The sequence below is a fragment of the Passer domesticus genome, chromosome 15 (assembly GCF_036417665.1).
Source record: "Passer domesticus isolate bPasDom1 chromosome 15, bPasDom1.hap1, whole genome shotgun sequence".
Classification (NCBI taxonomy): domain Eukaryota; kingdom Metazoa; phylum Chordata; class Aves; order Passeriformes; family Passeridae; genus Passer; species Passer domesticus.
Window position 1 is genome coordinate 7,729,419 of NC_087488.1, and position 21,919 is coordinate 7,751,337.

The window sequence follows — 21,919 nt, forward strand, 5'->3', positions numbered from 1 at the left end:
TTTATGGCACTGACTGTCTCAGGCTTGATCAAAAGCTGCTAATCTTAATACACCTATTTTCCTTGACTTCAATGAGCTTTGGATTGGGCCCTCTGAGAGCAGATATAAGCTAAAAATATTGCAGCACCAAGACCATGCAAATTCAGTAGAGAAATATGATCAAATTCATCATTATAATACTCAGCAGTTTGTAAACTCATTAACATTTGCAGAGAACATGCTGTTTTACCTGTGACCTATAAATTCTGGAAAGCTCAGGAGAATTGCCACTCTGAGAAATGTTGATGGCAAAGGTATTTTGGGGGAAGTATGATGAAGCCATGTGGCATAGTTTAATTGTAGGTGTTATAGGATGCAAATGGCAAATCACTGTGCATCTAAACAATTAGAGAGATTCCACAGAATGAGATTCAGGTTTGTAAAATTCCATAGGAAAGTGGGAGTCAGGGTAGCAAGATGTTGCCTGCAAATTAAAACACATTCCATAGAGTAGGGACCATTTACAGGGTCAATGACCCATTAACAAAAGGGTCAATCATATTAATGTTCCCCCATTCCAGCTGTGCCAAATGTTTTTTCAAACCTGCTAATCCTGAGGGCAAAAAGTATAAATTCTGGGCTAGATCAGTATTACCAGAGGCACACATGTAGGCACTAAAAGAATATTGGAGGACAAAAAATGGCATAAGCATGAAGCTATTTACAGACTCAGTAGACAATTGTGAATCTTTTGCTGCAGCATAAGGCATTGGAGAGTCAGCATGAGAAAGAACATATATAGTGCTTGAAACATTTTTACAGGTAAAGGACTTTTTTTAACTTATGGTTTTACCAGTATGTTAAGATTTTTTTTAAAGGCATTAAAGACTGCTGATAGATATTTTTTTTGGTTGAGTTGCATATCCCCATCCTGTGTATGCAATATTTACAGTTCCTTGTCATTAACAACTGTCCATAACTAAAGGAAAAGCTAGAGAGACTTTTGTATTTTCACAATGTGCTTTATAGCAGCCTCAAAGTTATGCCACCCTGGCTCCTAGAGTTAAAGCACCTCCTGGGGCTGCTGTTCCAAGGACAGTGTCCTTGATGCTCTGTTGTTCTTCCCTGTAAAAGAGCTGCAATTCCTGGTGCTCACTACAGCTCCTAAAAAGGGTGGCTCTAGCTATTTTAGGGAACTTCTGGCTAACTCCACCCGAGTTTCTGACCCTTCTCACCCCAAGGCATGCAGGAATGGGCCTGACAATCTTTTCCATAGTTTGGATATGATGCACTACCAAAAACTGGTCCACATCCTGGCCAGGAGCAATATTACAGAGCAAAATAAAACTGCCAGGCTCCTGCTGGTTGTGTCCAGAGTTGTGAGAGCCTCATGTAAGTGGTTTGCTGCACTGGGTATGTCAACATGGTTTTTGAACTGCATTTGTGTAGGCAAAATCCAAATACAAAGCATCCCAAATTAAGGCCAACAATAATTGTGCCATATCAAACTGCCACAGACTCACACTGTTTGTGTTATGCTATATATACATGCTATAATTTCTGGGGAATTACCAGCATTAAGGAATCATTTCCACTTTTTTTTTTTAATTAATTACTTCTGTGGTCCAACCTGTATACCATTTATTCTCTATCTTCCAGGAATCAGAGTAACTGCTGAAAACTCTAGAACATTATTTTATTCTCAAGAGACAGAGTATTCATCTGGTATCAAGTTAGCAAATGCTTTCAGGAAAACCTCAAAATTTGGGAATATCAGAATAGACCTCCAAGAATAATTTGACAAAGACATGTGGGTTGATCAGTCATGCACAGATATTCAGGAAATCAACTGATTTCCTGAATGTCACAGCCATATATGTAATAGGAATGTATTTGTTGTGTGCATACATTTACCTTCAAAGAAAGAAATAGAGAAAAATAAAAAAGCTTTGAAAATGTAGCCATGTCTTTCTTAATTCAGCTCTCAGCTTCACTGCTGAAACTTCCAAATGTGCAGCTGGAGGAAGGGAGAAACAGGAATTTCTGATGTACACATTTGTCCAGTAAGAACTAGATGGAACTGCCAGCTTATTACACATGGACCATTGAACACCAAGCAAACACTACTCTCTCCCTCCTGCACATTTGCAGTGTCTGTGGATTTCCTCATATAGTTACTTATCCTATTAGCTTAAGGGAAAAGCTCTAATTGCATTCACATGAAAGCAAAATCTTCAGTATATGCTCTTTCCATTAGTATTCTTCTCATTTTTCCTATTATCACTTAGGGTTTAACAGAACTCTCAGGATTATAAGTATATTTTACACTTTGAGGTTGTATTATTATATGATACCAAAGGAAGTAAAGAAAAAATTAAAGAAGTATTCATGAAAAAAGAATTGTCACTAAAATCTGACTCCTAGCACAGAAACATAGCAGCAGTTTGGCTTACAGCCCACATGCTGATTATAGGAGCTGCTGGGTAAAGTTATAGGACTTGGATATTACAGAGGGTAACAGGACAGATCCCAGATCTAATTGAACTAATTTCTCCTTTAAATCTATGAGCCCACCCAGTCCATGCCACTAAGAGATGGTCAGAGATGGAGGCTGGCCAGTGTGAACACGCTGCTGTGGATCACAGCTCTGCCCATTCACTTCTCCATTTCTTTCTCCCCTGTCAAGGGAATTTAGCACTGAGATTGCTTTAGCCTGAAACCCTTTGTAACGAGAGGGAGAAGAGAAAGCACCAGGACTCCACCTTCCCCAAGAGCCCAGGGACTCTGTCAGCCTGCCACAGACCAATTTCCCCAAGTAACAACTCCACCTGAAATGCAGTCTGTCAGTAGAGCTGACACGCTTAGGTTTTAAAAAAACCTATTTTCTTCAGTAAGACTGAGTGTATTAATAAATTAAACATTTTCTAATAAACACTCTTACCCTGTTTTAGCAAGTCTGTCTGCTTAAGAGAACAGGTTACTGACACTGTTAAGAAACTGGGAAACTTGTTTCTTTCCAGATTATTTACTGCTCAAAGGATTGGAAATCTAGTGACACATAGTTTAGGCTGCAGACTTAAAAACTGGTCACTGTTATACTCACTGTGACTGTATTCAAACCAGGGATCCACAAGTACCACATTCTGTTTCATCATCCAGTCTCTTAAGGTTTGTTTTTTTTCCCCACAGCAGGAAGGCAATGCCTACATCCATTTCAGTAATGGGAGTTTTTTCATACAGTCAGATTTCATTCCTGATTTTTGAGACACCAATGCTAACTAAGCTGATTTCTTCAGTGAATTGCATTAAAAAAATAAAAAATTAGGTTTGGAAATAATTTTTAAAATATTATAATACTCTCATTTGAAGCTTTATGGATATTGGAAAACTTAAGGTTCCCCCATTCTCACCCTAAAATGAGCTCCTGGTTAGTAACAATTCCTAATTTTTTCGAAGTGTTTATTTTTATAGCTGTGTTAACCTGGAGCAGGGAAACTAGAAAGTGTTCTCTAGTCAGCAGCTGTGATTGTGGCAGACTGCCAGGATGTTTGTGACCTCTAGAAATCCTTAAGGTTTTGATCAGCATTTCCTTTTCCCCAATACTCTGTTGTTTCTGTTTTAAATTACATCTCAGTGTCTCCAGAGTAGGTGATGATGCTAATGTGAGTGATACAACAGATTGTTACAAGCATCCTTGGATTAAGAGATGGGAATATCTTGACTTTTTAACCAATGATAGTGTTTATTGTATTATAGTTCTGAAATTATTATAGTATTATGCTGATACAAATTATACTGCTGCATTTCAAGCATATTATTTTAAGATACAGTGAATGGAATTTAAAGACTGTCAAAGACAAGGAAAGACAATACCTGACTGTCCCCAGTTTTGTATCAGGATGAGAATGCTATTTTAACCTTCATGTTATGTTGCACTAAATTCTAAAATCAGAAGATACAAATTTCTTGACTTTTCTGTGCCTGTAGAGTTAATAGCTCCCACAATTATAAAGTGTTGTAAATAATGGGTGAAAAATCATGCTGCTGCTGCTAAAATACATTTCTTCATTTCAAAATGTGCAATGAGTTCATCTAGGGCCTCTTGTGATTGTAGCTGCAGAATATAACTGAAAATTTATCTCTCAGAAGGCATTTTTTGTTCATATATTCATAAAAAGGTTTTTTCCCCACTAACACTTTAAGGCAAGTTGATAACAAGACAAGGATTGCTTCCATAGCTGAGGAAAAATCCTCCAATGTCAATGCTGCACTGAGAATACAATTTGCTATGCATGTTACACTTTGCACAGCACATGTGGGGATATAGATCAATGTATGTAAACTGTGGCAGCTTAAACACACTTTGTGTGTAAGTGGCCTAAATTCAGAAATTTGAAGTGAATGTCATATTCCATTGTAAAACACATACAGACTTGAAGGTATCCTGAAGTGATAAGAACATTAAAGTATGTAAGAAAACACAATTATTTGTTTAAAAACCCCATATTTGTTTTTCTAAGTCAAGTAGCAAAACTTCAAGCTTTCAAAAATTCATAACGCTTTTTCAGCTAGAGTTGGTGTTGAAGCTGAGACAAGCATATGCTGTCTTTTCCCATATCACCTTTATGGATCCTTATGCTGCAATGACATTTTAATAGGAAGTTGGTTTTTTCCATGCATGTATATATGTTTTCATTGATTTTTAAATTAATGACATGTGACATCTAAATAAGTATGATATTTTTCTGTAAATTACAGAGGGTTAAATAAATTTTTATATAAGTGATCGCTTCCAGAACCCAGTGTCAGGTATTAACTATTTCATTTCATCTCTTCTGCCAGGATTTCTCTAGAATACTTGCCTTGTCACCAAAACTGTGGCATATCTTCATTACAACTGTCAGGCACAGAAAAACAGAATCACAAACATGAAGGCAAAAAAAAGCTTTGATGGGCAAGAGAGAGACTGGGAGAGAGAGTACTGAAACAATGGTATTATCCACAAGATACTCTGTGGGGTGTGGAGAATGAGATTCTGCCTGGCCTGCTGGCTCAGTCATTAAGTTGTTATTACATTGTATGTATGATGACACTGGTTTTCAGGCTTATTTTTGCTTACTCATTTTCTGATATTATTGAACTGTGGCTTAAAAAGAAAAATATAATGTAGTTATTATCCTAACCTCTACTGAATGAGTTAAGTTGATACAGGGTCAAAATCCAGTCCAGGCCATTTTACCAATGTGGATAATGAGCATTCTGCAGATACAGCTCTGTTCTGAAAGTTCAGTGGGCTATGCAGGCTGCTCCAGGTGCACCACACTACCTAGCTCTGAAATTTTGAATTCTTTTTTAAAAAACAATCTCTGGAACATCTTAAATAAAACAGACTCTCTCCATGTGCCTTCTGACATCTTCTTTGTGAAACGTGGCTGTTCATTGTCATCTTCCTTTGACAGCTTCTCTCATCTCCTGTGTTCAATACATCCGCTCTGAGCAATTTACCTTTTCATCTGGCATTTCTTTATGTTAAGGCTATGCTGATCCTCATTCGTGAATTGGATCTGCCAGGCTGGCTGATATTGGATCCTGCAGTTTGCCAACCCTCGTTTGCTCTGACTGCTGGTGATAGCAGTGCACACCACTTCAGGCAGCAGTGGCAGCAGCAATCTATGCACGCCAGTTGTAGGTATCTGAACATAAATATGATAATGCTGTAATGCTGGACCACAGCCAGCTCTGCTCTGGCTTCCGCAACACTGTTCCACAATATGAAGCACAAAGATAATCTGATGCTCAGAGGTATTCAGCTTGCAGGCAGGCAGACTGGAAAAAAGCTCAAGTTTGTTTAAATGGACACAGCTCCAGCTGTGAGGCCTCGTCATTTCTTATGTGGAGGGGGTGTCAGGAACTGTTTCAATATAAGAATGATGTACGTGCTTTAGTCCTGTGCACGATGTAAAAAAGCTCTCCATGTCTTAATCAGGGGATAGCTGGTGAGAATGACAGGAAATTTCACTGATAGCAAATCCACAGGACACAGCAAGCAGACTGCGTGCTGCTCACAGTTATCTCACACAGGTCAAGTCTAGGGAAATCCATGGCTGCAAGTTACTCTGAGAACAGTTCAAAAGGATTCTTCAGATGATGGATTATTGATCCTGACATCCTGACTGCCAGGGTTCAGTCATCCATGTGATATTGGACTATGACATGCAAATGTTCTAGTTTTAATTTGCTAAGGTGATAATTTAGATTAAATTATTCCTCTTCTTTAGATTAAATTATTCCTTCCAAGATGACAAAACTTGTATGGATCTGTATGAGAAGAGTTTTCTCAAAGTTACTAGCTCATGGTCACCAACTTGCAGGGTGCACTGATCTCAAACTCTAAATAAGCTTCAGATATATGGGGGAAGTTAATCCATTTCTACATACAGAGATTTCCCATGGGGAAATATGCACTTAGGACTTTGCCCTTTGTAATTTGCTAGTTAGCCTCGGGTAGCTTTACACCTTTGCATCCTTGAAGCTGTGCAGTACCTTCCTTCCCAAGAGTGTCACAAGCCATAAAGGAGGATTAATGCAGCTTTTGAACTCTATTAACTATTGCGAGAATTTTCCACTTGGAAGCTTCTAGCACAAACTTAATATCATGTAAAGTAGAAATAAGAATAATTAACAGCTAATAAACCATCTGCCAAGTTTTGAGCTTGTATTTTCCTCCATGATCTGACCTTCTGACATATCGTGACTTTTTCAAGACTTTCCTGGACAATTAATTTAGACACTACAAAGCAGGCAGCCATGTTGCTGAGAAGTAAGTTCTTTGATCCACACAGAAAAGGATGTACCATAGATTGTGCTATCCTTCTTTTCTTGTTTTCCTGGCATTCCCAGACTTTGATGACTAGTTCTCACTGTTTGGTGATTACAGACTCTCAGAGCAGCATCTCAATACTTATGTGATTTATGGATTCAAACTTTGTGCTAACAATGCCCTGTAGCATTTTATTGTGCTCACTAAATAACTCGAGGTTTATTGTTCTTAAAAGAGAACAAGGGTAATGTAATTTTTATTTTGTCTAGCTGTCTGTTACTCCCTCCAGTAGGTTTTTACTCCTTTGCCCTTTTTGGTGTTATTGAGATCTCAAGGATGAGATGTTTCTACAGCTGTTAGGAAAACAAATGGCTGAACGGAGACAAAAGGCTGAGCCACAATCTTTATAGCTGTTTGCTTGGCCTGTTCTGCTTGCTGATCAGTGCCCTGGATGGGCAACTCTGAAAAAATCAGATATTATTCCCTGGCCAAACAAAATCAAGGAACGCAGGAAGAACCTGAGGTACTGCATGTGGGTTATTGAGATGCAGAGGGGAGAGGCACAATCCTCCCTCCTCCTGATGAGCAGACACGAGAGGTGGTAAAGAGGAAAGGGGAGCTTCAGTGTTATTCCAGTGGACAATTTCAGCAGAGTAAAGCACTAAGTTACAGAGACCAGATTTTCATGGACCACTTGTCTTCCTTTCTAAAAATGTTTGGGTGATTGTGACACTTATAAAATCTGAAAATCTCTCCTTATACATAGGGCAGATAGGTGATTCACACTTTGCAGCATAGCTCTAGTTCTGTGTCTCTGGTTCCAGAAACATCTTCATCTATCTCCCTATGTTTGTAGAAATGATGGAAAAGGTGTCACCTAGGAAATAAAGTGTAGCTTGCAAATAAATATTTCAAAGCAGATTTTCACAAGGAAATGTTAATGGCTCTAAAATGCTAGACTATGACAATACAAGGTCATCATATTATAAAGTGACACATACATACATACATTTGTGTGTGTTTGAGAGGAACCCTGCAGCACTGCTGTTCTTTACTGTAATTTTGTTACTCTGAGAGGAAATAAACCTAATATATTTGCATAAAGTTATTTAGATCTCATTATGAGAGACATAGGATCACAGTCAGAAAAAAAAATTAGTCAGCTAATTATTAGATTAGTGCATAAAATTATTAATATAATGAACAAATTGTAGAAAGAGACAGCTTAATAATAGAAATTGTATTTTATATGCTTATCCTCTATATCTGCTAAAATTTGGACATTTTCAAAGAAGCATAAACGATTTTACTTTTAATATTCTTAAAGATTCATAAGTTTCTGGTATTTGTTACTGGTTTTGGTACACACATTTTTACCCAGACTTAGTGCCTGGTCTCTCTATCACCACACTGATACCTTTGCATAGTTAAGGTAAAATTTGAGCTCACTGACTTTGATGCAAAAACCTGTAGACACAAGATTAATCCCAGAAACATAGTAAAGAGATTACTTTATAAGTGAATTTTGCCATTATAGGTCTTAAAGAAACCTTTATTCTAGTTAAACATTTAGGAATAAATCATCTGCTAATATCTTATCCCTTCTGATTTTCTATGGATTCTTGAAGATGTTTTCTGGGGTTAATTGATTCTGAGAGAAATTATTCCTTTTTACAGACCTCTTTTATTAAGTGGAGACCCTTTACCACGGAGGAAAAACAAGAATCCAAGAAAAAATAAGTGTTAAAATTGTGGGAAATACATTATTAATCATTCATGTAAATAATTTTACTTTAAAAATCCTTAAAGGAGTTCATTTATCTAAGTAAAGCATTTAATGGCAATTTCAGTACAGAGCTATGACTAGAAACTTGAAACTGTTCTAACCAAAGTGGTGGCCAGGTTTGTTTTTCAAATGATAACGACTGTTTCCTCATAAAATCAATGGCTGTTCAGAAATTAACTTGAAACTTCAACAAGAATCTGGATTACTCTAGGATGAATGCAGTTTTCCAACCTCAGAGCTTTGAAAAAATGAGAAATAATTTAAATCGTTGTTATAAATGCAAATTATATTCTTTAAACTGGAGTTAGTCATTTGATGAGGTAGAGGAAAAAACACATTTCTTTTTTGGAAGCTTTTTATAAAATACCATCTCATTTTTTTTAGCACAATATTCATCCATGAATTTGCTTCTGAAGGTATGAGCACATTGTTCCACATGGCCAAACCCCCCCTGCAGAGCAGCAGAACCAGTCAGGCTGGTCTTGGCCAACACCCCATTGCAAACACGTTCACTTGGAGCCCTCCATACTTGGAGGGGCCTCTGTGAAACAAATCCACAGTGCTCAGTGCACACAGCTTTCCAGAAAAAATTCCTACCATTTACATAAGGGAAAGCTGCCACCTGTGGGTCTATTTTGTGCCAGGGTTCAGTGGTTGGGGATTCAGGATCAGCACAAACCCTCCAAGGGTGACAACAGTTGTTCAGCTACAGCAGCTGTGCTGCCAAAGGGCACGAGCATGAAAGGGGAGCACAAGTTCCCTTGCCCCTGTGTGCACATGACTTTTTCCTCATTTGCAGATGCCCAAATTTCCCTCAAATCAGAGCAAAAAGAGAAAGCACATTAGCTGAAAACTCCTGCTAGCCTCTTGGCTTCTCAAAACCCTTCTCAGGTGGGTCCAATTTGGTAAATTATTTGCTAGTTTGCGCTTTTCCCTAACTAGCTTCTATTGCTCTTGCCAGTGAACATTGTTCCTTTTCCAACACTGAACTGTTTAAGCTGTGGTTTTGGCGGGGGGTTTTTTTTGCTTGTTTTTGGTTTTTGCTTTGTTGGGATTTTTTGCAAAGCTGTAAGATAAACTTCCTGCATATCCCTTTATCTCTCTCCTTATTCCACATTAACAACAAAACCACAATTCCCCTCAGTAAAGGATGTATGAGGTCCTAGGTGAATTATAGTGCCCCTGGGTAAAGTCCTTGAGCCATTAAAGAGGATGAGAGCTTTACTAGGACTTTTGACCAATCAGAATTTCATCTAATTGGCATAAACTTCCCATTACTCTAAGCACTGCCAAAATCCCGGTTTTGTTGCAAGGCTCAGAGATGTTCCTACCCCACATCAGAGTCACACCCTCAGCCACTCTGTGCTCCAGGGACTGGAACGGCTGGTGTGCAGTGCCCTGCTGGCAAATGAAACGCTGGCAGGCACTTGCTGCACTCTCTGTGTCGTGGCATTCTTTGCTGTGCTGGCCAGAACAGCAACTGCAGATCCCTGAAACAACCCAGCCCAGATCCATCAAACGGGGAGCAGCTCCTCCCAGCCAGCAGCAGGGACAGCAATAGGAAACACAAGGCTCTGTATGTGTACAGAATGGGGTGAGAGGAAATAATAGAGCAGTTCAAAAGTGATCAGATTAGCTCTTGAAGAGCAAGGGTCCACATGGCAAAGGTTGGGGTTTTTTTCTCCTGGCTGGTGCTCTGGAGTTACTAACTGGTGAAGGGTTAACTAACACACTGAAAACAAACTTTTCAGGGTAAAAACTGCTCTGCTTTTGAGAGTTTATTGGGGGCACTTCCAGTTCAACAAGTGCTAACTCAAATTATGTCCAAACTTTCTTATGTACATTCTCTTTTGTGTATGCTCTTGGATGTGTATAAATAGCTGTTTATCAAATGTGCATTTCCTCTAATTGACAAGGAGTGAATGGTAAATGGCAATTAGATTATTTTGGATTATGTTGCAAACTACAGATTCAGAAGAATAGTTATAGCCTTAAGCTTGGGTGAACAGACATGTTGCTTAAATGGATGAGCTGAAACCAAAATTATGTTACTGAAGGAATCTTGAAAGCTATTTCGATGTGATAACTAAAAATTCAAGATTAAATTCAAATCCACATAGTAATCATCTGGGAATGATTATCAATGCAGTTTTGTAGCACGGTTCCAGAGACTTTTTTTCCCAACTATTTTTTCTATTATAAAAATCAACAAAAAAGTTAGTTCATAAATATTCAACACAGTTCCCTTCTTGACTTTATCTTATGATAATAAAACTGGAATCAGAGCCAATATGTACATTTCAAGGAAATTTATAATGTAAAGCAGAGAACATAGAACAAAGTACTGAAAATCATTTATGATTGAAACTGTAGATTGAAATTGGTGCAAGTCTCTCCCTGAGTAGCATCCTACAATTGCCTCATAATATTGGGATTTGTATTCATAAGCTTTTTAATGTATGCAGCCAACCTCTTATTCTTTATTGTGTAACCACTGCACTGATTCTGCTTGGGAAAGTTGGGATGACTGATTGAGAAATTAGGAAGGAATTGATTTTACAGAATGTTAAATTTCTGATGAGAGCATTTTAACATCTAAAATACAGTTTCAAAGTTTTGCACAGCCAAAATGATAAAAAGGTATCTTTATAGCTGTGAATATATTAGTTTAATGCTTGCACCTGCATATGCAGAGAGAACTGATCTATTTGGGATTTTACATTTTTGTAACCAATCTATGACTTTTGAGACAAAATATGAGGGTGGGAGTTCAAGGATTTAGAGAGATGATTAAGCTCTAAGTCAACAGTTAAAAAACATGTTGTCTTGGCATGAAAAAGACAAGCATAGCTGGTGTGAGGGCAAACTAACAATGAAAGCAAAACGTAGTTTTTGTTTGCCTTTCAGTCAGGCTATTCTTACCATATTAAAAAATAAGGTGTATCAGTGTCTATCCTTCTTCATTTTGATGAGCACAAATCTGGCAGAATACAATCATAAAAAGGCTGTGTTGATGATTTGGGTTTTTTTCAAAACATGATTCCTACCAGTTTGGCAGTGTTTTCTGTACTAGTTTTTGACATCAAGAATCCCAGTGACTTGAAAGATAGCAATGGGCATGAAGCACTGATGATGGATATTGCTGACAGTTGTGGTTGGTACTGGGAATATTTGGCACTGGAAGTTATTCAACAAGGAAAATATTGTTATTTGGTGTGCCTGTCCGATAAAAAAATACAATTTTAGATATTAAATTCAGTAGTATATAATGGGAATAGCATCTCATTAATCAAATTTGTTAAGTAAAATTTAGATTGCAAAGCTAAAGTGAAATCACAAGGGAAACACATCACTGTTTTCCAAAGATATTGAACTTTTCCTTTTGTAGATGGTAAATCTGTCCCTGCACCATCAGGCAACATCTCAAAGTACAACTCTGCACCCCAATGACAGCAAAATGAGTCTCATCCTTCAGATGTATTATTGAAGTCTGCTACAATAGTCTAGTACAGCAATGCTCTCTTCTGTCATACCAATACTTTTATTTTATTAAATAATCATTCTGCCTTTTAACTGCAGTATAAAATGCAAAAATATATTCTTAGTATTTTTCATTACCATAATGTTAATTCTTGCACTAAAGGATAATGTCAGTGACTGACTGTATTTCTCCCAAATACATTTTACATTGATGAATATGTTTATTAAGATATGTCAAATGATTTCTCTGAATTAAAAGCTGAATAGAAGTAAATGATAGGATGCAAGGCAGTAATCCAATCTCATTGTTCTTATGGTACAATAAATGAAGAAAGATAGAGCAAAAACTTCACTGTGCAGTTCTAATGGAAATCCTTATATGCAGCAGAGCTTACGAAGACCTACCCAATACAACTCAAACCTAAAATTGCACCCAGGATCTATAACAGCCTCACAGAGTTTCCAATAGAGTTTCCAATAAAATCTAACAAGAATATTTGAGATCAAAGAGGCCTACTGAACATATGGAACAACATTAAGTTCAGTTTGATTTGACTACAAACCAAATTCCTCAGTCCTGTTCATGCAACATTTTATGTTTACTATTACTTTTGCTTTTCTTTTTTTTCATTTGCCAGATTATGCAAACAGGATGATTCCAAAGGCATGGAATTTAATATTTGATAGGAGCAATGCCAGAGTTCTGACGTAGTACACTTCGTGAAGACTGGTGTAGTTACAAATAAATAGATATTGTGTATTATGTATAGTTACATTTTCAAAATCATCCTCTTTTTTTAAAAATTTTATTTATGAAATCTACCAATAGTCAATGACAAATGAGTTATTTCATTTCTTTTCCTTTTTTTTTTTTCTAAACAACCCCCAAATCTCTCATTCTCAGGTTGTAATTAACTTCCTTGAAAATATTCATTGGTGTTTCAAGAAGTTTCAGTGCATCTTCTCATAAATCAGCATCATGCATCTGAATAAAAATTGGAATGTAAATTAGAAACGTTTTATATTAATGATTGTGAGGCTAAACACACATTCAGAACTGATTAAACATTACTGTCTTCCAGTGACTGGGTTGGAAGAGGAATGCATTTTCAGACTCTACATTTCCCATACATATGGAAAATTTGGTTTCCAGCATGGAAGCTCTGGATATCTAGAATGCATTGCTATAGCTGTAGTTCTATTTTAAAAATTCTATCACTAATTTGCTAATGCTTTGAAATTGTACTTGTAGCAAGATTTCAGTTTAAGTCAGTATGTAGAAATTAATTTCAAGGTTTTAAAAAAGTCTCAAGATAGCTGTGACAAAGCAGTTTGCAGCTTCTAACCTCAAACAGAACTTTTATTTAAATACACAATATTTCTTTTGACATGGCTGGTGACAGTAGTGTGGGCTTTCACTTGGATGATTAGTGTGTAAAATGTATCATTTGAATGTGGACTTTGTCCTCTTAGCTATATATTACAGTCAGAATGCCATAAGCAACTCTCTCCCAGGGTTAACTGAAAGCTAAACTTGTGTTTGGCTCAGGAATTTAATCTAAATTACAAGATTCTTTTGGTGTTAAGGTGTTTCCTGTATAGACCACAGAAACCCCAGTAAAATGAGTTTTTGCACACTGGCAGTGAAAAATAAGGCTTTAAAGGTAAGCAAGTTCCCAGTATTGCTGACTATTGCAGTCCCCTCTGTCACAGCACTGTAGACTCTTGTGCACTAAGGACATTCTCCAGTTAAGCTGGCCAGTTTATTCTCCCTCATTCTTCACTGTCTTGGAGCACTCCCTCAGCAATTCTTCTTCACTCCTTCTGTCAGTCTGCTCAAACTATCTTTTTCTTGGCTGAAAACTTATTAGTGTTGTCCATCTTTCTACTCATAGAACATGACCCTGTCTGCACAGCTCAACTTCTGAGTCTTTTGCCCTTCCAAGTGAGCAGATTAACAGCTAATTAAAGTTTATGAAGAAAATAGTGCAATTCCTCTGGGACATGCACCCATGCTCAAAGCCAGGTCTAAATAAGCATTTCACTGTAATCAAACAACCCAGACACCAAAAAGCCCAACAATGTCATTTGTTCAGTCCTACCAAGAGGTTTGGTGGAGTGGTTTGGTGGAGTTTCAAGGCCCCTGTCACCTGAAGCACAATGTTACAATAATGCTGCACATCCTCAATAACTTCTTCAATATCGTGCAATTAATTGTCCAACAGTTACTGTGTAAGCAAATCAGTTCTCATGTTTGGTATGCTCCATGAGCTTTACATTTGGAACAACAGGACTTCTCTTTACTGAAGTTTCTTAGTAAGCCTCCCTGCTTATTTCCAATGACCAACAGCAGGAATTACATTTAGGCAATGCAAGACAATGAATCATCTGATTTAAATACATTACGTATGTTAAACATAAAAATAATTAATTTGCCAAAGACAACAAAATAAGGCTTATTCACTAGTGATGAAAGCCTGAAAAATATTCTTGTGAATTCTATTTTCACAGTGTCAAACTAGTGACAGTTCCTGCCACAGGAAAACACAGGCTGAGCTTCTATGTGCAGAAATGGGGAGAAGAACATGGATATGCAATACAGAATTTTTATTGTAATGTACAAAGACTTCAAAAAATATCCTCCAATTCAAATGCCTACTGCCTCTACACAGAAATAAAAAACAAAAGTTAACTTATCATGAGGCACCAGTTATAGAGATAGCATAGCTTTGTTTTCAACATTAGCATTTGTTGTTAGTCAGTATCCAGGACAACTGACAATCAAATGCAGCAGCAAACACAACACTGAATATATTTTTTAAAAGGTCATTATAATCACATGTGCTGCAAATCTTTAGTTAGTATTAAAGCTGGCCATTTAAAACAGTGCAACATTTCCTTTTTGGAATCATGTATTTAAAATCCACTTTTTTAAGTTAAATTCAAAATAAAGAAATAATTCATATATTTCAAAATAACTAAGAACATTTTTCATCTTAAAAAGCCCCTTAATATATAATTGGATTTCTTTTAAAATCACCTTTATCATGGGAGCCTGCATAAATTGTTTAAATTTACTAGTGCAAGGCTGGTTCTTGGGAAATAGTAAGAGAGCTTTTACTGATCATTAGGGAAAGTGACTGTGAATTGCACCAACTAAAGTATTTTTTCACTCTGCTATCACAGATCATGAATCAGAAATAATAGCAGTAATCACGTTTCAGAAATGAGGATGTAGCTGTGAAGCCTCCTAACTCCCACTCCATCAGTTTTATAAACCCAACAAGTTAAATAAATGCCTTACTTCTAACACAATAAGTAGAAAAAAAAGGGGAAAAAAAAGCAAAACAAGAAGAGAAAAGAATACCTTGAATGCTGTTGCTTTCTTAACATTTCTTAAAGTCAGGGATGAACATAACAAGTCAAATTCTGCAGAAAGGTTTGCTTTTGGTTTGATGTTTTTAATGTAGCTTTTTAACTTTATTTTATTTAACATCTCATGTTAGAAAACTTGAATGCTGCACTTTTTGATAGGTATGTGCTGCTTGTTTACAAAGCACCACCACATTCTAATGTGTATGAATGAAGGAGACGAGAAAAGCAACCCTAAGGAAAGCACAGTACTGGAAGAAAATTATGACAACAACCACTAAAGACAAAATATTTTCTAATAAAAATCATCTAGGTTGTCTGGATTCACATGAGCAAAGAAAAACCTGTTTCTTGGGAACCTCCAAAATGTCTGTTCTTTTCTGAATATCAAAAAAGAAGGGACAAACAACTGCGTAAACTGCAAGACTCTGAAAAGAGCTTTTGGCCTTCCACTGGCCTGAGTTCTGGCAAATAGCTGCAGGCACCAGAGAAAATCCTTGTCCTCTGGTCACAAACAGTCCAGAAACAGAAACACACTCATTTTCAGTGTCAGAGATCATGTGAAGTTTGTCATTTTGACAAAAGAGCTTCCCTTCACAAAACACTTTCCAAACATGTTGGCAACATCAGCAAAATGTTTTCAAGAGGATAGAAAGAGCAAATGAACATTCAAATCAGAACATTTTTAATAATGTTTGGCCTTCAACAGCTTGTCTGAAAGACACAGTATGGAAGGGATATGCAATGACTAAGAAATTCCTCCTGCCCAATTCATATTTATGGATCAATGTGAAAAGTACATCAACCTCAAATATTTAAGTCTCATTATGAGATGGCAAGTAGACAGAAGCTGGTAACTTAGAAAACTTTAAAAATACAAATTAAAGTTTATGATGCAATAATTTTACACAATCTCATTTTCTGTAAGTAAATACTATGAAAGCTGTGATTCACTATGGTTAATTTGCTTATTTTAAAGTGCCCTAAAAAAGCCTGTGACTTTTCCAGCACTGGTAGTAGGTAATGCTTCACTGCCAAAGTTTCTGTCTGTAATATCAACTCTTGCATTGTTTCAGAACTTCACTATAAAATTCTGATTTGCTAAGATACTGACCTTGGAAAATTTGTCTTAATAATTTTCTCTTTACAGAAAGATTTTTCTTCCTGTGCCATAAATGCACATTTTCAACAGATTTCAATTGCTTGTGATGTTCTGGCTAATTCTAGTAGGACATGTAATCATGTTTTACATGAGTTTATGAGAATAGAATGGCAACAAATACAGAACAACATTCCACTTGCTATGAAGGAAATATATGCAATATTGGTTACAGGATGCTTTGAGTAATTTCACCACATGAAGCTTTGCACTTACCAATCTAAAATTATTGACTTTATGCATAATGTTGATTAAAGACTGGAACAGCTACCATCAGAGCTGCTGGTTTCTGAGGTTTCCTTCTGTAGCAGGAATGCCTGAGATGTGTAAGAAGCATTGTTGGGACTGCCTCTATACATGACCCAAAGGATTAGGACAGCTCCAAAGTAGCAGCAGTGCTTCTGTGTTGTAAATTGCAGTGGTGCAAAAGCTGCTTCACATATAATTCTTCCCTCTGTGCCAGAGGGCCATATTCTGTGTGAGACAGAGGTGGTATGGATGTCTGAGGTCAGCATAAACCAACACCCCACTAAATGTGTGGTTTTTTGTTCCTTGATGCAGTACCTATGTGGCCCTGAGCTGTGTTTATATGCAAGAGCTCCTAGAAGCAGGGCTTAAATCTGAATTCAAATCTGAGAAACAATGAGTTTAAAGGCTTGCTGTGTTATGTTGTATATTGTAATATATACAAAGAGTTTTAAGCAAAATATCTCAGTGTGATCATTACAAAAATCTAGATAAAATCAATGCAGCAAGAACCTCTTTACTTTCTGACGCCTTCATTAACTGGGATTCTGAGTAAACACTTCCCATCTGAGAGAAAATAATGGACCCAAACTTCATTATTATTTGGTACCGTTCCTGCAAACACGTTCATGTGAAGGATCAGACATCAGCAAGGAGCTGATACAGAGAAAAGAGAGGCAGTGCACATTCCCATCCTCCTTAACCCTTCAGAAGTCCAGCTGCAGGATGCCAGAGCACCTCTGACAGGGAGCAGCTTAGCTTCCCCTCCAGAAGTGGTGTTTTTACACAGGTAGGGTGTGTGCTTCCCTCTCTGCACTGCACATCTGCTCAGCCCCAGGTGGAGAGCAGGGCAGGCAGATGAGGTGTCACATGATGAGGTGTCACATCTCCCTGTATGTGCAACCCTTATTCGAGGGCACAGCTTTAATTCTCTCCCATTACTCCCTAGGGATGCACGTAAGGAATGGCCATCAGCCTCTCCCACAAAGCAGGCACCAGGAGTGCAGGCAGCACTCAGAGCTGCTTTCTTCCATTGTCTTTAGACCCTTCCACCAAAAAAAGCACCAATAACTGCCCAGTGCAGTCCAAATAAAACTCCAACTATAAGCAAACTTTCTTTCTATAGTTAAGGAAAAGATGAGTGCATATGCTTTAAATGTTTCAAAATGCAAATACCAATGCAGTAAAAGTATATTTGCAGTAAAATGCACATCTACACTGATCTACAGCACAGAATAAAGCCACCCACTGCCTACCAATCTAAACTTTTCTGAATGATACCTTTTTATTTTATAAATATATTGAACTTAATTTAGTAAATAGATAGATAATTTAAGTGTATATATATATATATATATATATATAGTTAAGATATGGCTGAATATAAGTTACATAAATAAGTATTCAAATTAAATTTTCAGTGGCATTGTTAATCAGCAAGAGAAATATGTATCTGTGCATGAGAAAGATCTGTATTGTGCTCTAATACAGACTGGGAAATAAGTTGACTACGACTTCAGAACCACTTTAAATGTCACCATATCTCACCTGAAGCTCCAAGATGCACTTTATTCTTGCCTTCAGTAACATAAACATGTAATAGCACATACAGAATAAAAACATTATATAAAAATTAAAATAATAATCTTCTCATCTTTCCCTTGAGAAAATGAAAACCACATACAACTTGATGCTATCCAGGGAAGTATTTAATTACTATACTAGTGGATATGATCTAACAGCCTAATGAGACCACTTTGCTACTGGCTGTTACAGCCCTATGAAACATATTGTTAAATTCAGCTGTAACCACAACAATTGGTATTTTGGTATAACAAAACACAGAATAAGGCAAAGGCTGATGAGCTGAACAAAAACAACAGGTAGAAGAAGACAAAGATACAAAACCAAGAAAACTAATTAAAACTAAATACAGTAACTACTTTTCCTATTCAAAATTTATTATCTCACCGTTGCACTAATCTGCACTAGAAAACTAATTTTTCCTGATTCTGAGAAAATGAATATCTCTAATTTGCAAGAACCCATGTACTGTGGATCCTCATTTGACATTCAGCAATATTAGTTTCATAATGCTCTTTTCAGTGCCAGCATTCCAGCTATTGATAAAGGCAAAATGCAACTTACGTAAGTTATTTGGAGGAGGTCTCGTCTCCATGTTTTCATAATGCTGCACATGTACTACAATGTTTAGATCTCTTTCCATATGATCTGTTGTGCAAGGACCTTGAGGTCGCATAACATCAGCAAGAGCCCTGAAATCCAAACAAAACCAGAATGAATCTGCAAAATCTGTATGACATTAACAATATGTTCCAAGATCTATTTCAGTTTGTGATGCAGTCGATCATAATGTCTGCTGGAGAAACCAGCTCCCTTCACAGCAAAGGCAGGGAAGTAAATTCATTGTGAGACTTCACACCTAAGGCTCTTTTTAGGTTGTCTTACTGACAGCCTAAAGTTGCTAGAAGTAAAACACAGAAACACATTAAGTTCTTTAGGTATCTTGGCTTTGGAGGAATATATTTTAAGCTCCTTGAGCCTTGTAGAATTCTGCCACTGCATGTGCTCAGTAACATTTATTGCCATCTTGGTTTAGCTGAGCACCTCAGCACCTAGCCCATGGCTACACCTTTCACAAACTGCTTATCTTCACACCTAGATTACCAATTTCAAAGGAAATTCTCACACATGCATTTGTAATTAGCACACACAACACAGTGGTCTTCACAGTCTTCATTCAAAAATGTCACTCAATTTGAAAAGTCATATAACTTCCGTGCAGAAATCCAGTAAGCAGAGATTTAAGGATTTCTCATCCAGATGGGGAGATCAAAAAGGTCTTTTTCTAACTTCTGTGAGCGTCCTAGTCTTTAACATAGAGCAAAGCTTGCATAGGAACACTCCCTGCTCCTTTGAAGGCAGTTCGGAAACAGGATGAAAGCTTTGTGCTAGCAAAGAGGGAGTAAGCAAAAGGCTCCTGAGTTAGGCCAGGCCCAGGCTGGTGCAGCCTGTGGGCTTGTCCTGCAGGGCTCCAGGCAGTCAGACAGACTCATCCTGCTCTGGTGACTGTGCAGGGACCAGAGTGTCCTGCTGAGTGTAAGTGCATCCTTAGGCACACGGATAAACACACACACCCGGCTCAGCCCTGTGCAGCCAGAGTTACTCACCAAGTTCTAAGCTCTGAAACTCCCAGCATGGCAACATCTAACTCTGTCTGGGAGTCTGTGCTATTTTGCCAGAGTTCCACAGGAGCAGATTAGTCCTTACCTGTGTGCCAGAGCTACCTGCTGAACTACTGTGCCCTAGGAAATAATTGGCCCACCTGCAGGATCTGTTGCCTTAGGCAAAGGAAAGCTTTGTATGTGTAGTATGTGTTACCAGTGTCTTCACTGCAAATCCTTTCTATTCAGGTCAATGCATAAAGGACCATTATTTACCTCCTTTTTGTTTTATTGTTTTTAATTTTTAGACCTCTTGAGCAATTTTTTAAGGGTGTGGACATATTTGCTGGGCACTAAGCCCAGTTTAGTTTAATTTTCTACAAAATTATATACAGTGTCCCAGATACTGCATCAAGAAATACTGACTTATAAACTAATATAAAAATAAATGAAAAATAAGGACATTCCTTGGTGAAAGCCATGGCAAGTGCCATTTAGCTCTCTGCTGTACTTCTGTGACATTATGATTTCTCAATCAAGCAGCCCTATACTTTTAATTATTATAAAGTAAGTAGTTTCCTTTAAGTTACAGAGAGAAATCCTGAGCTGAATCTTGCTTTCAGATTGCTGGAACATTGCTTATACAGCTGAACAATACTGATGTTTTCTTGTGTTTATGACTAACATTATGTTATTAAGATATTAGATACAGTTGTGATCAACATGTTAGAGAATACTCTGTTGATCCTGGAAAAGGTCAGAAGACAGTAACCACATGATTAATGGTATCAGAGTAATGCTCCCATTTGAAGCAGTGCTTAGACTGCAGAAATAGCAGAGCTGGCCTACATAGCAGAATAATAAAAATTCAACAGAAGAGATCTCACAAAGACATGTAGAAATGATGAAAAAGGAAAGCATTATATTGCAAAAACAATTTAAAATAAGTGGAGACCAAAACCATTAATATCTAGTCAATTTATGCAAATATATCTCTATACAGAGGAAATTATTGACATCAATATCAATTCTAATTCCAGAAGCAGCTGGACACATTTCTGGGAAGGGAAAAAAAGTAAATGAAAGTTCCTAACTCCAGTGTGGGACTTAAAACAGTGAGATCTAAGTATTTCCCCACTTTGTGAGAGTGGGTTTTCAGACATCCTTTCCTCATTGCTCTTAGTCTCATGGTAAATATTGTTTGCTGTAGACTTTAAATAACACCCTGTATGATGGCAGATGAACTACTGCCTGTCTATGAAAATGCTAAGTTCTCTATCAGTTCAGGGTAGATTTTTTCAAATGGTTTTCAAGGAATTACCTGTCCAATTCCTTCTGTATTAAGAAAATATTAACTACTCACCATCAAGTTCTGGTTTTAATAACACAGCACCTATACTGTGTTAGCCAAAGTTGCACAATCTTCCCAGGGCAGAATAGCTCCTGTAACTGAGAGCATGTCCTTACTCTCCACTGATGTCAGAGAGAGTTAAAATGTGTACCAGCTTCAGTATCACTGAAGTACAAAGGAAATGCTGTACCTGCATTTTGTTATTTTAGGGATTTGTCCACATAATGAAATGGATAAAGGGAGGCTTGTTCCCCAGTACATGACAAAATCCTTGAACAGATTTTTTGCTTTGAAAAATTCCACATAGGCCAGGAGACTTTTAAAACACCTTCATGCATTTTTCTCACCTAAATTTAGTCATATAGATTTTGTTCATTACCTGAAGAAACTGTTATAGTCAGTCACATTGAAAAGTTAAGCTTTACAGAGAGGGTCTTTACCTACACCTATTTACCTACTGGATGATTTTTTTAAGGAAATACAAAGTGCAAGAAAACCTTCTAATCAGGAAGTAGTGCAGGGATATTGGTTGTAATATTAC

General features: G+C 37.3%; 1 protein-coding gene across 4 annotated transcripts in view; it reads right to left on the reverse strand.

Annotated features, from left to right (window-relative positions):
• Positions 1 to 21,919, reverse strand: part of SHISA9 (shisa family member 9) — a 177,986-nt gene that overhangs the window by 149,906 nt on the left and 6,161 nt on the right. For all 4 annotated transcript variants that reach the window (XM_064389979.1, XM_064389980.1, XM_064389981.1 and 1 more), the window contains one exon: positions 18,991 to 19,118. In XM_064389979.1, the coding sequence (XP_064246049.1) occupies positions 18,991 to 19,118 (128 nt within the window). The remainder of the gene's footprint in view (positions 1 to 18,990; positions 19,119 to 21,919) is intronic.